Genomic DNA, 11,994 nt, shown 5'->3' with positions numbered 1-11,994 from the left:
CCAGTTCCATCTATTCGCTTGCGAGACGAAAGGGGTGTCGATTTGATAAGCAAAAGGCACGTCGGTACGTACCTATCTAGATATAGTACCTGCACTTGCGTACTACAGCGGTGTTCAGATATCGTTGCGTCGACGTCATCGTCCGCGACGCCTGAGACGCTATCCAGCAGCTTCCAAGGACTTTTTGGCCGCTGGCCGGAAATGGAACTCGTCACTTACGCAACGCCAACGCAAGCTTCGGTTGTTTATAAGAATTGATATAACCTTTCCTCCTCTTCCTCTTCTCTTCTCTTTCTTCTTCTCCGTTTCAATTCCACACTTGGATCCACAACAACACGCATCAATCATTTAACACAGTCAAACACCAAGACTACTTCGAGAAGCAGGACTTCAATTCTAGCTGCTTTGTTAATTCATCACTGCGCAATCATCAACAGCCACAATGCCTCTCGTCGTGCCCGGCATCATGACCAGCCCCGAGGACAAGACCCAGGAATGGGCCAACAAGCTCGTCGGAAAGACCTTTTCCGAGACTGAATCCAACGAGACTGTAAGCGATTCTACCTGTGCACTTCTGCGCTCTGTGCTTCTCGATATGATTTCATCACGCCACCCCTATACGAGTGGGGGTAAGTGAATAAACACCTGCTAACGAAGCTGTTAAATGGAAAACAGATGTTCTGCAAGCGGGACTTGCCGGAGACGCATCGCATCATCAAGCCCGGCCAGCCTGTGACCAGAGACTTTAGGCCAGAGAGACTGAATGTGCATTTGAAGGAGGATGGCACGGTGTCGCATGTCGTTCACGGGTAGAGTGGTGTAGCCCGCTGAGGTTGCGGTGACGGTGGTTTGTTAGCGGTGGAGGAGCTCATACCATACGGCAATAATTGGGTTCCATCATGGGTGTCATGTACACTACGATTATTAATGAGATGACGGGATTATCAAATACAAAAATTAAATTAAAATTCCCTTCTCGCCAAAATGTATTGGTTTTTTTTTTATAACTATCCTTTCTTCATGGCTGCATTGATCAATGGGCTGTCGCGCTACATAGCTCTGCTTGAAGCTCCCCCGCTGATTGCATGTTCTGCCACTTGCCCCGCCATTTCTCTATCTTATCCATCGCGGGGCTGTCAATAAACTCCAAACTGCTGCCGTCAATTGTGACTCCAGTCCACCATCCAACCATCGCTATCACGGCAAACCACCTCTCCCTTGTATTTGCGATTTTCGACGCAATTTATCTTCTTCTTTATTCTTGGAAACACACTAGTCCATTCGTTTGTAGCTATACCCGCAAAAATGTTTAAAAAAGAGTACGCGTGCCCTCAATCCAAATCTTCTCCTCCCTCTTCTTCTCCCCAAAATCAAAAGAAAAAATGCCCTCTTTAAAGCTAACTCAAAGCGTCCCCTCTCTCCAGTCTCCAAGGCGCCCCCAAGCAAAAGCTCAAATCCTCGGCCCAGCGCGCGCTGCGCCAGTCCCTCCTCGCCACGTACCCGCTCCTGACGCCGCACATCGAAGAGATCCTCCCCAAGAAGGGCTCCCTCGAGAGCATGAAGCTGCCCGACCGCAACACCCTCTACGTGCTCGACTCCGTGCCGCTGTTTTACCAGAACGACGGGTCCGACCTGCTGCCGCACCTGAAGCTCGTGCACCGCTTCCCGCAGGCGTTTCCTAGCATTCGGATCGACCGCGGAGCCATTCGGTTTGTGCTCTCTGGAGCGACGCTGATGGCGCCTGGGTTGACGTCTGCGGGGGGCAGGTTGCCTGTGGATGGGGGGAAGCCGCTGGAGGAGGGGAAAGAGATGGAGCAGGGCATTGTGGAGGATGGGCGGTGGAGCAGGGAGCTGGCCAAGGGAGAGCCTGTGGTGATTATGGCGGAGGGTAAGGAGGAGGCTTGTGCGGTTGGCACGCTGGCTGCTGGGACGGATGAGGTCAAGGCCAAGGGCAAGGGGCCTGTGGTGGAGGATGCGCATTTCTTGGGCGATGGGCTGTGGAATTTGAACACGGCGTGAGTGAGGTGTAGCGAGTGATGGATGTATGTATAATGCTGCATAGAGGAGGATGGAAGATGGAGGGATGGGAGGTTTTCTTTTTTTTGTCTTTGTTGTTTATGGTTTGTTAAGGATATATGGGATGAAATGATATATGCGCAGATTTTATGTGATGTAAATGCGTGACGGGACTGGGGAAGCATATCCATGAGTTGTATATGAGCATATCAGCCAGTTTACGACTATGCCACTGGGAATTATGCTTCTGTATTGCTACGAGAACATATAAGAATAGTGAGGCCTTGTCCAGCATAGCTCATGAATAGGAGACTTGATCTACTTGAGAGATCAAGCGTATCCCCCCACACACAAAGAATGTGAATTGAACCGTATTGTTGGACAACGTAAAAGAAACCTGCTTGCTATCGTTGAGCCCAAGTTTGAAATGATCACGACTGCCGCGAAGTTTCATTGACTTGGAATCGCCAAGATAACCTTTAGCATCTGAGAGGGTCTTGCCTCACCCTGAAACCAGATCTTGAAAGATGAAGATGTTCATCCTGTGGGCCGAATATTATAGGTATATGCGTATAAAAGATTGCAACACCCTTATTCATTATGAGAAGGTCTGAGTCCCATCCAGATCCTAGCAGTCAGTTCATACAATTTCTGGTCTTGATTACAATCATAAAGAGACAAGCTGTTGGCACCAGTACCAGAGAGCCTGATATTGTGCCCGTTAAAGCTAACAGTTTCTCTTTTGATTCTTGTCTCACATTCAATGCGAAGCCACCAACTTATATCTATCCCAAACACGTCAGATTAGAGCATGAGAACATTGAATCTGGAAACACAAAATTCGCCATGGCCACAATATTCCAATATTGGATTTTCGTTGCGACCAAATTGATTACTGTTTAAACCCAAAGGACGGTGACGGTCCTTTTTTCCTACTGAGATTGACGGCTATGAGCCTCGCGCCGCCTGGCTTAGCAACAATTATCCCGAGACGCATTTGAAAAATTGTAACACTAGTCAATTGACATTCAAGTTTAGCCAACATTGTTTTGGCTATGGAAAATAAGCCTTGGGACAACCACCAAATCTATACAAAAAGTAAAAGTCACGAGGCATGCCCTTTCCATTTCTGTTCGATGCTTGGATAGCCAATGCATTTGCAAATATCATAGCTTTGATATAGTTCAACATATGATTATTTCCCCTACATTTTTCAAGAGCAAAGTTGGTTGCAATGGTGCATAGAAGCAATTTCATATGTGTCTTGAGAGCAAATAGTATAGATCCCAATGTAGACAATACTCTTCTAAGATTTGTACAGTAGATCTGGCTTCCATGTGGCTATTGGGCTTGCGTTCACACTAATGTTTAGCTGTATATACATAAGTTTGCGGCGATAATGCATTTTATATCTAGAATAATATAGTCATTGAATCGTACAATCATCACCCACATATTATGCTTTTGATAATACCCTGATCATAGTTTGCTCCGCATAAAACAATGACGCTCGTTTGGCCAGCCAGACTCTCCACAACCTTGTTGAAGCCAGCAAGAGCAAGAGCCGCAGAGCCTTCAACAATCATATTCTCTTCAAAAGCAAGCGCCTTCAAGGCGGCTTTAATCTCCTCCTCATCACATTCGACGACTTGGTCTATCACAGATATTGCCAGTGGGAGCGTGATTGTATCGTCATCGATGCCTCCGGCAACAGCATCTGCCACGGTGCTCTTATGTTCTGTTTCGACTACTTGGCCTGCGGCCATGGACTCGGCCAAAGCCTTTGAGTTGATTGCTGAAACGCCATACACTTTTGTACGCGGACTGAACGCCTTGATAACTGACCCAATGCCGCTAATCAGTCCACCGCCGCCCATGGCAACAAACACATTGTCCACTCTCTCGGCTTGTTCAAGAATCTCAAGAGCAATCGTTCCTTGTCCGGCAATCACGCCGGCGTCATTATACGGCGAAACATAGGTATAATCCCCCGAGGCCGCAAGTCGCTGCGCGTGCTGCTCAGCCTGGCCAGGATCATCCCCAGCCAAGATGACGTTCGCTCCATATGACTTGATCTTGGCCAGCTTTGCAGGTACAACCGAATGAGGGACCACGACAGTGAGCTTCCGAGAGAGGGCCTTTGCCGCACACGCAGCGCCAATACCGTGATTTCCCGACGAAGCGGTGATCAAATTCCCGTCGGCGGGATGGATAGACAGCTTGGATGTTGCGCCCCTGATTTTGAAGGAGCCTGTGAGTTGGAAATTCTCTGCTTTGAACAAGACGTTTGCGCTGTTGGCTTTGCCTGCCACACGGGCTGGGATGAGGGGCGTCTTGTAGATGTGTTGTTGAATGCGGCTTCTTGCCTGGACAGCATTGGCTGCAACTTGCAAAACGTTATCCGACATTTTGTCTTGGTGAATGGTATTTCTTGGAGGGTGAATAATTTAATAAAAGTGCCTATGATGCAACGAGAAAGTTAGGAATAAAGTTAGGAAGTAAGGGGTTTTCCAACGAATATTCAGGCAAGTGACTTGATCTGTACTTACTAATTAATTAACAAGGTCTGTCCAAGTAAAGTCAATTATCTTCTCCCATGAACATCCTCAATTCCTAAAATATTGGCCTTGGCAGCAATTTAGCTTCTCTTCTATAGGTGAATCGCTATTAACCGCAAATAGTTCAGCTTATATAGAGATTCCGAGTCAATAAATTTTGCCAGATCCTAGATCACAATGAGTCAATCTGCAACCCGCATTGGCTTGAGATGTTCGGATATTTCAGCGGAATTGAATAAATGTTTAGTGAACTGTTAATGCGGGGTGACTAAGAATTAAGCTCAGACAGAACTACTACTCTTCAGGAAACTAGCAATCTCTTTTCTGGTCGAGAAGTGTGTGTGGGGATCCCTATAATTGACAGGGCGCGCCTTGCACCTTTGCGCGATGTTAGTCATCGATACCGGGACCGGCTACGACCCATTTAGCTGATACCAGCACCGTTAATATTTGTTGACAACATTGTTCAGCTGTGTTCGAGCTGAACTCCGGTGAAGTGGATACATTTCGTCACGCCATTGCTGTAGATTAAGATGTATTCGAGAGTTGGTAATTGAAGACAAAGTTGACTGAAGTTGAAGCTATTCTGTTCAGAGTATAGAGGTCAACATTCTCCCTGTTCTCTTACCCATATTCCTCAATTATACTATGTTTTTCACCTTCAGAAGTTCCGCAAGGTATTTGTCAGTGGGATAGTGTTTTCTAGAATGTCTTTCAACGTCAAGTAAATTGTTGTTTGGCGCAATAGAAATCGCCTTTTTTTGTTGTGAAAATACATGTCAAAACTGTATCTTTGAACTTAGTAGTTGAGAGAGAGAGTTGACGAATTCGAGCTATTGATAATAACTGTCATTCGCCATTTTTATTTCTTCCGTACTTCTAGCTATGCCACGTCGAATCTAGGCGGGATCGATTATCCATGGATTTCTGAGCTCACCCTCTATACTATCCACTAAACCAATTTTTCCTTAACTCTGCTGGTGTCGAAAGTAAATGTACCAAGCGGCATATGCTAATAACTGCTTGAAGACCATTGGGATGTTAAAATATGCCCTGTAGTTGAGCGTGGACACTGTGCAAGTTTTCGGGAGTTTTCTCTCCCTACTAACAGCTGCTGCAATGTCAAAAGATAAATCATCTATACCTTGGATAGATTGATCAGAGTATAAAAAGAAAAGTAAATTGTAAATCGAGATGAAAATTTCGACATAATGTGCGAATATGATAAAGATTTCTTGTGTAGATTTTAAAAGAAACCTAAATTTCGTCGCAGACGAAAAAGATATAACACAAAGCTTTTCGCAATCCTATAGAGAAAGGAGAGATCCTGGAATGCCGGCTTATTTGTGCCATTATAAATCGAAAATCGAAAATCGTGAAACGTAAATCTTGAATCGTAACTTGTACAGTAAGATAAAAGAGAAGCTATGCTTTCGCATTGAATGAGGATATCTGCGTTTTAAAATTGTCGAGAAAAAAATATAGGACGAGAAGGGAAGACCGATGCATCAGTATATGACGATAATGAAGGTCATTTGAGGAAATAAGGCGAAATGAAAAGCATAAAGCTTCTGAAATAGCGTAAGACTAAGTGGAAGTAACAGCATTAACCTGCCGGTGCTGCTTCTGCATGGATTGTCTCCTCTTCAGCTGGATCGAGAGCTGTATCAGGAGCACTCATTTGAATTTCGCTGTGTTGGCGAGAAAATCTAATGATTTCCGGGAGCTGTGCAAAATGAACGCGCCGGGTCTCACGGCGGTGCGCTGATGGAGGATTATTTTCAAGACTGGCATCAATTTCCTCAACAACAGAGGGAATGCCTAGAGTAGCTGGTGTGACTGGCTGCTGTTGTGCTTGCTGTGCCTCAAGCGCATTCACCAACGCACTTCCACGCGCTCGAGCAGCCTCGAACTCTGCTCGCTCCCGGGAGGCATTATTCCCATCACGACCCAGCGGCCCAAAGAGGCGATTCTGCGCATCAGGGCTCAACCAGCTTGCGTCCCGAAAGCCTGCCAAGCGGTAATAGTGATGCCACCAACTACGGTAGTCCGCGTTGGCCGTCACGCCAGCTGAGTTTCTGCGAGCCGTTGCGGAAATATCGAGCAGCATTGTAAATTCTTGCTTGAAACGAGCTGTCAACGTCGGCCAAATGTCTTGCGGAATGATGCAGCAGTATAACGCGATCAAATCGTGCTGAGTGAGCATCTTTTGGATAGAGTTATGCTTCTGAGAAAGTTCCCAGGTGCGATACAATTCCTCTGATCGGTATGTGTAGTGACTGTGATCAAGAGCATGGCAATCATCAGGCACATTCGGGTCATAGTGCATGATTCTTCTGACGATGTAGCGATAGGCGGTATCTCGAAGCTTCTTGCGGTCCTCTATCATGCCCCATCTCTTGGCGAGATTGATTGCATAGCAAAGCTTGACCAAGTTCAACCCACTCTCAGTACCATGAAGGCCAGAGATGGTATACACACATTCAAGTAGAATGGTAAAAATCTCGGGGTTGGCATCAGGTATAGACCAGCCCTGCGGCGGCGGCTCGAAGACGGTAAGGGCAGACCAGAACGGGTACTCTGATAAAAGCTGCGTCGGCAGTCTGAAAGGCTTGCCTCCAACGCGAATCCAAAGAAATTCTCTATTTGGTCGCGTTAGTAGAGCCTTACGTCGCAATATAAATGTGTATCACGCACTCTGTCATCCACTGTCCATCAAGGGGGCGGTTATTACGCGCTGGAGGAATAATTTCCTGTTTGAGAGAAAGTTAGCAAATATTCCTCAATCAAGGGAATCAAAGAAATCAAGGAAATCAAGGAAATCGTACGCGACCTGGAAAATTCCAGTTATATTGCTGCCCTCCTTGCGGCGCATGATAATCAGGTTGCCTTTGCGGCAACGGGAGCTGCCTTGGCTGCCTCAGGTCATCAGGCCTCCGCTGCATGCCGGCGTGAATAGGATTTCCTGATCGAAGAGTCTCCTGCACTCGACCCGCAGGCGCTGACGAAGGAACAAAGGGGGGTTGTGGGTTTTGTTCCATCGTAGCGGCAGGCCCTTGAGGAGGGTTCGATCCCAGAGGGTTGGGATGGTTGAAGGGCCTGGACTGCATAGGTTTTAAGGGGGGGATTTTTTGTGGGGAAGGGCTTGAAGAAGAGGCCTCTGTTCTAGGAAGCGGTTCAGTGGGAGGAGGCACTTGTGCCTGAGGCCGGGGGCTGATTTGAGGATTATCATTACTGCAGCGAGGAGTGAATTCGGAACGGAATACGGGAGAGGGCAAAGGAAGGGAAAGGGATAGAGGGTCAAGGTTCGAGGCAGAGGGTCTTTCAGGGGGCACGGGCAGACTACGAGCAGTGCCTTGATGGGAAGCATTTTCACAAAGCGAGGTTAGTGAAAGAGTCTGTAGAAGACTTAGCAAAAAGGAGTCATCAACAGCAGTCGAGCGGCTGCGGTCTTGAGGAGCTAGGGGCGGCGTTTGAGGCATGTTGATATCGGCGGAGTCGATCGAGATGTTTTCTTTGCATGCTCGAGGGGATAGGGTTGCGGTTGTAAAACAGGAATAGGATTGTCTTCGATCTGATGCTGTTGATGGGGAAAAAAGAAAGAAAACTGCAGATAGAGAGGGAGACGAGTCGAAGCAGAAGAAAAGGTACGTGGGCTAGACAGAAACAAACAAAACAGAGTGGAACAAAATAAGACAGCAAATTTTTGGTTTGTTACGCATTGGTACTTGGTACCAGATGCATACTGAAAAACTTATTCTACAATAAATCGAGGATTGACAAAGCGCGTCCAGAAGTGCCATTTGTATTAGGGTTTTCAAAGACTACAAGAGTCGACCACGCAACACTCTTTGATAAAGTTAGAGCCATGAAAAACATCCAGACCAAGTGCTGCGTAATAGGTACTACGTTGGAAAATTTAAAATCAATTGAATGTACCTCTTTCTCTAGTAGATATCAAACTTTTCCCCCGTTTTATATAAAAAGTAGCTGTATATGAAATATACTTGTCCCTGGCAGAGATGGACAAATACCGGCATGGACTGGTACTGGCAATATGGGTTCTAAAGCGGGGTATAATTTGGAAGATTTTATTTCACTTTTCAGATCGGATGAAAAATTTTGTTGAAATTTCATGACTTTGCACCTTGGAGTGGAGTGGCAGGGTAACGCACTCGCAGATGCGAAAGTGGCCTATGCGTGGTTTTGCGGCTCGTTTACGTTCCTTACTTTAATTTCGTCTCGTAGATGTTTAATTTGGTGTTAATGACGATTTGGCTTTACTAAACGCATTGCCGTAGGTGCTATTTTCCTTTCTTTCTGCGAATACATCATTCATCAGATGGGCCAATACGTATTGGCAGCTTGAGCATGAAGCTTTCTCCAATCATTCTTGGCGGCGTCACATACTCTTTGTCGGTACATCTACCTCCGGAAAAAGTTACCAGGTACTAAATTAGAATAACTTTGCTTAACCATCTTCTCATTCAGCCAATTTTTTTCGACTGCAACTCTGATTGTTGTTCTTCTCCATAGCTAGTATAAGAAAGAAAAAACGCTTCGGCGCTATAGTTTAAAATGAAATTATACTCCAGTTAGGAACGCCAAGCTTTGGCTAAGACTCAGTCTCCTAATTAATTGTCACTGCAAGAAGAGACTTTGCAACGCCCAAATGTAGAAACCTTTATTGTTTACTGCCTATGCTCCCAGCGAAGTTCATGCTTATGGTATTCTCTAATTGCACGGCTTGCCGTGTTCTAGCCTGTTTAAACCGTGGCCAATGTCAAACGCCTAGGGGGTCAAAGATGTAAATTAAATCGCATGTCTGCCTATTTTCCTCATAAAAGCATATCTTCTTCCACGCGCAAGTTTTTCTCGAAGTCACTCGCTTGACCTAACCCCGACCCAAGTTTCTTTCAAATACATTTTAGGATGACTCCGTCTGTGCTTTGGTCCCCTTTTGGCGCAAACGGTCTGCGTATTTTTCATTATGTCTGACGAGAGCTGCCTTTCCAACATCATCCTTGTGCGTTTCGATAAACTCCTTAATGTACTCGATGTTGTAGAAGCCGTCAGCGTCCTTGAGACTAGTTTTGTCTGGCTGAAAAATATAGCCCTCGCCGCTCCCGAGAATGATTTCTTTCAGAGCTTTGACACTGCACGACTTGTGAAGAACAGCTCTCTGATCCGAGGGATTAGGAGTAGGAATACTATCCTTGATTAGGCTGTTCCAGATGAAGTCCTCCTGCTGCTTTATGAGAAACTCTTTGCGTCGGGCCTTGTATTCCTTTTCAACGCCAAACACGGCGAATGCCTCTTCGGTAACAGCCTCTCTGGTAAACTTTCGTTCTGAAAACCGACCAAGTTGACGACATTCTGGAATAAATTCATCCACCCACTTTTTGAAAATCGGCCGCTGCCTCATGCGCCGGCGATCATTTGATTTGAGACTCTTCGCATCAGGTTCTGGAGCAGTGGGGGAGACGTACATCAACCGACATGAAACAATATAGTCAAACATATCTTCCGCAGAGGGAAAAGGGTGATCCCAACATCCTTCCATGGGCAAGCCAAGGAACTCCAAAACTTTGGGAGGATCCGATGTCAGAAAAATCCTGGCTAGTTTCTTATTGGACTCTTCTATCTCGGGAACTCGAAGCCACAGCGCGCTGTCGTCGACTGTCAGTCCGTACGGCCTAATCATCGATCCAACGATCTGCCACACATCTCCGTGGCCGTGTTTGAAAAGCATCCAGCGTAATTTGTCCTCCGACTCGCACACTCGGATGTCGACTTGGATGTGTTTCTTGTCTGCGTCTTCACCATCATTAGATTCACCTTTGGGCCACGGGATAGCTAAACTTCCGGCGGCTTTAATTCCTTCACCGCCGTTATCAACAAAAGCACGTTCGGCCTCTAGAGCTTGAGATATGATGTTGATGGCATAAAGACCAGTAGAAGCTTCTGGTTTTGGGGACGCTAAGAAAATATCGATATCTCCAAAATCTACTTTGCCTGGACCATCAAGAGGCGATTCCACATGATGGTAAAGACCGCGAAGGATCTCTTGACACCGGGCTTTGGTGGCTTCGTAGACTTTTTTCGGCATTCGAGGAGTATAAAGTGCATATTCGCCCGAGGCAAAAGCCAGGCCTCCCATGTTGAAAATGTGCTTGCGAAGTAGTTGTTGGAAATTTGGTGATAACACGGTCTTAAGAATGCAGCAATTGTGGAATAGAGTACTGTGATTGACGTGGCTAGCTCGGTAGTCGGGTTTCGAGTCCAGATTGGTTGGCAGCGACTGGGAGGCGATTCGGCAGGCTTTATAGTTCTTAGATCGTGACATCCAGTTCCACAAAAGTCCACAGGCGATGGTTACTCACTGGTCTTTATGCTGATGATATGAGTCCTTGGTGCAATTGCGGATGCAACAGCGAGGCTGGGATTGGATGACTCAGGATAATTCAATGGCCCTCGAGCAGAAAGACGGGCGCAAGATCATGCAAAAAGCAGATTAAAAGCGCTGAAGGTGGTACAGCAGTGCTATAAATATCCAAACATGTGTCTGGTTTGCATTGCGATCTGCTCTGGCGTGTCCTTTGAGAACAAGGACGGCATGTTGGAGGAACAAAGCGACTCAGATGCAGGATGCCAGAATGGGCACTGGCTCTGCACGGGTCGCATATGCCGAATTAACTCCCAGGCTGGCCAACGTGGGAGGCCTGGAGCCTGCTTTGGGGCAGTAAAAGCAATAAAGATACAAAATCATATGATTCGAGGGTACGTAGAGATGCCTGGATCGAAGATTGTGAATCAAGGGCCTTCTTTCCTCCGGTGTAGGAGAGTTGCAGTCGTAGAATGAATCACTGGCCGGCGATTGGATTTAGCTGCCACTAGCCGCGCTGCTGGTCTGGGGCCATGGCTGCAACCACCAGGCTGTGGCCATGTCAGCCTACGGTCTGAGCCACTTACCCTTGACGCAGTTTTTGAAGAAAAAGACAGCTCTGGAGGTGTGGTACTAGGTATTGGTATGATTTCTTCGAGCTCTCTAATAAGTACCTACAATTGTGAATTCACGTCCCCGTGCAGGCATCATTGTCTAGGTGGTAATTGCAGGTGTACTACGGTAGATGATTGAGGAATCTTTATGTTCTTCAGATGCATGTCTTCAAGACATCCCATCGATTTGTTCCCCATCTTTGATAATAAACATCATAATTTAGCTGACCATTGGCCGATGCAGGGCTTGCATAGCGAGGAAATGGCTTTGTTCGATAATATGTACGCGGTCTTTGTTTAGCTCTTGTTCTTTCGTTCGTTATCTACGTCATCACATTGAAAAAGTAAGAGAGAGCGAAGCTGGAACTGATATCAAACAAGCAAAGGGGATGATCTGTTGCCTAGAGTAAGAGGGTTTGGT

The 11,994-nt window shown here is 46.4% G+C and overlaps 5 protein-coding genes across 6 annotated transcripts; 2 read left to right on the top strand and 3 right to left on the bottom strand.

The window, feature by feature from the left end:
* Window positions 1–442: 442 nt before the first annotated feature.
* TrAFT101_002140 (uncharacterized protein) lies at window positions 443–813 on the top strand (the record flags this gene model as incomplete). Its single annotated transcript, XM_024899682.1, has 2 exons — window positions 443–550; window positions 676–813. 2 exons carry the CDS (start codon window positions 443–445, stop codon window positions 811–813), a joined length of 246 nt encoding a protein of 81 aa, XP_024763257.1.
* A 492-nt stretch (window positions 814–1,305) lies between these two features.
* TrAFT101_002139 (uncharacterized protein) lies at window positions 1,306–2,019 on the top strand (the record flags this gene model as incomplete). The annotated part of the gene is made up of 2 exons (XM_024902419.2): window positions 1,306–1,319; window positions 1,425–2,019. The coding sequence occupies 2 exons, from the start codon at window positions 1,306–1,308 to the stop codon at window positions 2,017–2,019; spliced, it is 609 nt and encodes a 202-aa protein (XP_024763256.1).
* A 1,368-nt stretch (window positions 2,020–3,387) lies between these two features.
* TrAFT101_002138 (uncharacterized protein) lies at window positions 3,388–4,936 on the bottom strand. The gene is made up of 2 exons (XM_024902418.2): window positions 4,566–4,936; window positions 3,388–4,476 (listed from the first exon to the last, which is right to left on the bottom strand). Exon 2 carries the CDS (start codon window positions 4,422–4,424, stop codon window positions 3,462–3,464), a length of 963 nt encoding a protein of 320 aa, XP_024763255.2. The 5' UTR covers window positions 4,425–4,476; window positions 4,566–4,936; the 3' UTR covers window positions 3,388–3,461.
* A 1,244-nt stretch (window positions 4,937–6,180) lies between these two features.
* TrAFT101_002137 (uncharacterized protein) lies at window positions 6,181–8,318 on the bottom strand (the record flags this gene model as incomplete). Its single annotated transcript, XM_024906433.2, has 4 exons — window positions 6,181–7,216; window positions 7,272–7,327; window positions 7,403–7,929; window positions 8,303–8,318. 4 exons carry the CDS (start codon window positions 8,316–8,318, stop codon window positions 6,181–6,183), a joined length of 1,635 nt encoding a protein of 544 aa, XP_024763254.2.
* Window positions 8,319–9,239: 921 nt separating this feature from the next.
* On the bottom strand, window positions 9,240–11,399 carry TrAFT101_002136 (uncharacterized protein). 2 transcript variants are annotated; one of them, XM_066126519.1, is made up of 2 exons: window positions 10,958–11,399; window positions 9,240–10,905 (listed from the first exon to the last, which is right to left on the bottom strand). In XM_066126519.1, the coding sequence occupies exon 2, from the start codon at window positions 10,732–10,734 to the stop codon at window positions 9,502–9,504; it is 1,233 nt and encodes a 410-aa protein (XP_065982622.1). In that variant the 5' UTR covers window positions 10,735–10,905; window positions 10,958–11,399; the 3' UTR covers window positions 9,240–9,501. The 2 variants fall into 2 exon arrangements, with proteins under 2 accessions (XP_065982622.1, XP_024763253.2); XM_024899649.2 differs by having other exon boundaries at window positions 9,240–11,399.
* Window positions 11,400–11,994: the final 595 nt, after the last annotated feature.

The sequence above is a fragment of the Trichoderma asperellum genome, chromosome 1 (assembly GCF_020647865.1).
Source record: "Trichoderma asperellum chromosome 1, complete sequence".
Taxonomy (NCBI): domain Eukaryota; kingdom Fungi; phylum Ascomycota; class Sordariomycetes; order Hypocreales; family Hypocreaceae; genus Trichoderma; species Trichoderma asperellum.
This window is presented reverse-complemented; position numbering and strand designations above follow the sequence as displayed.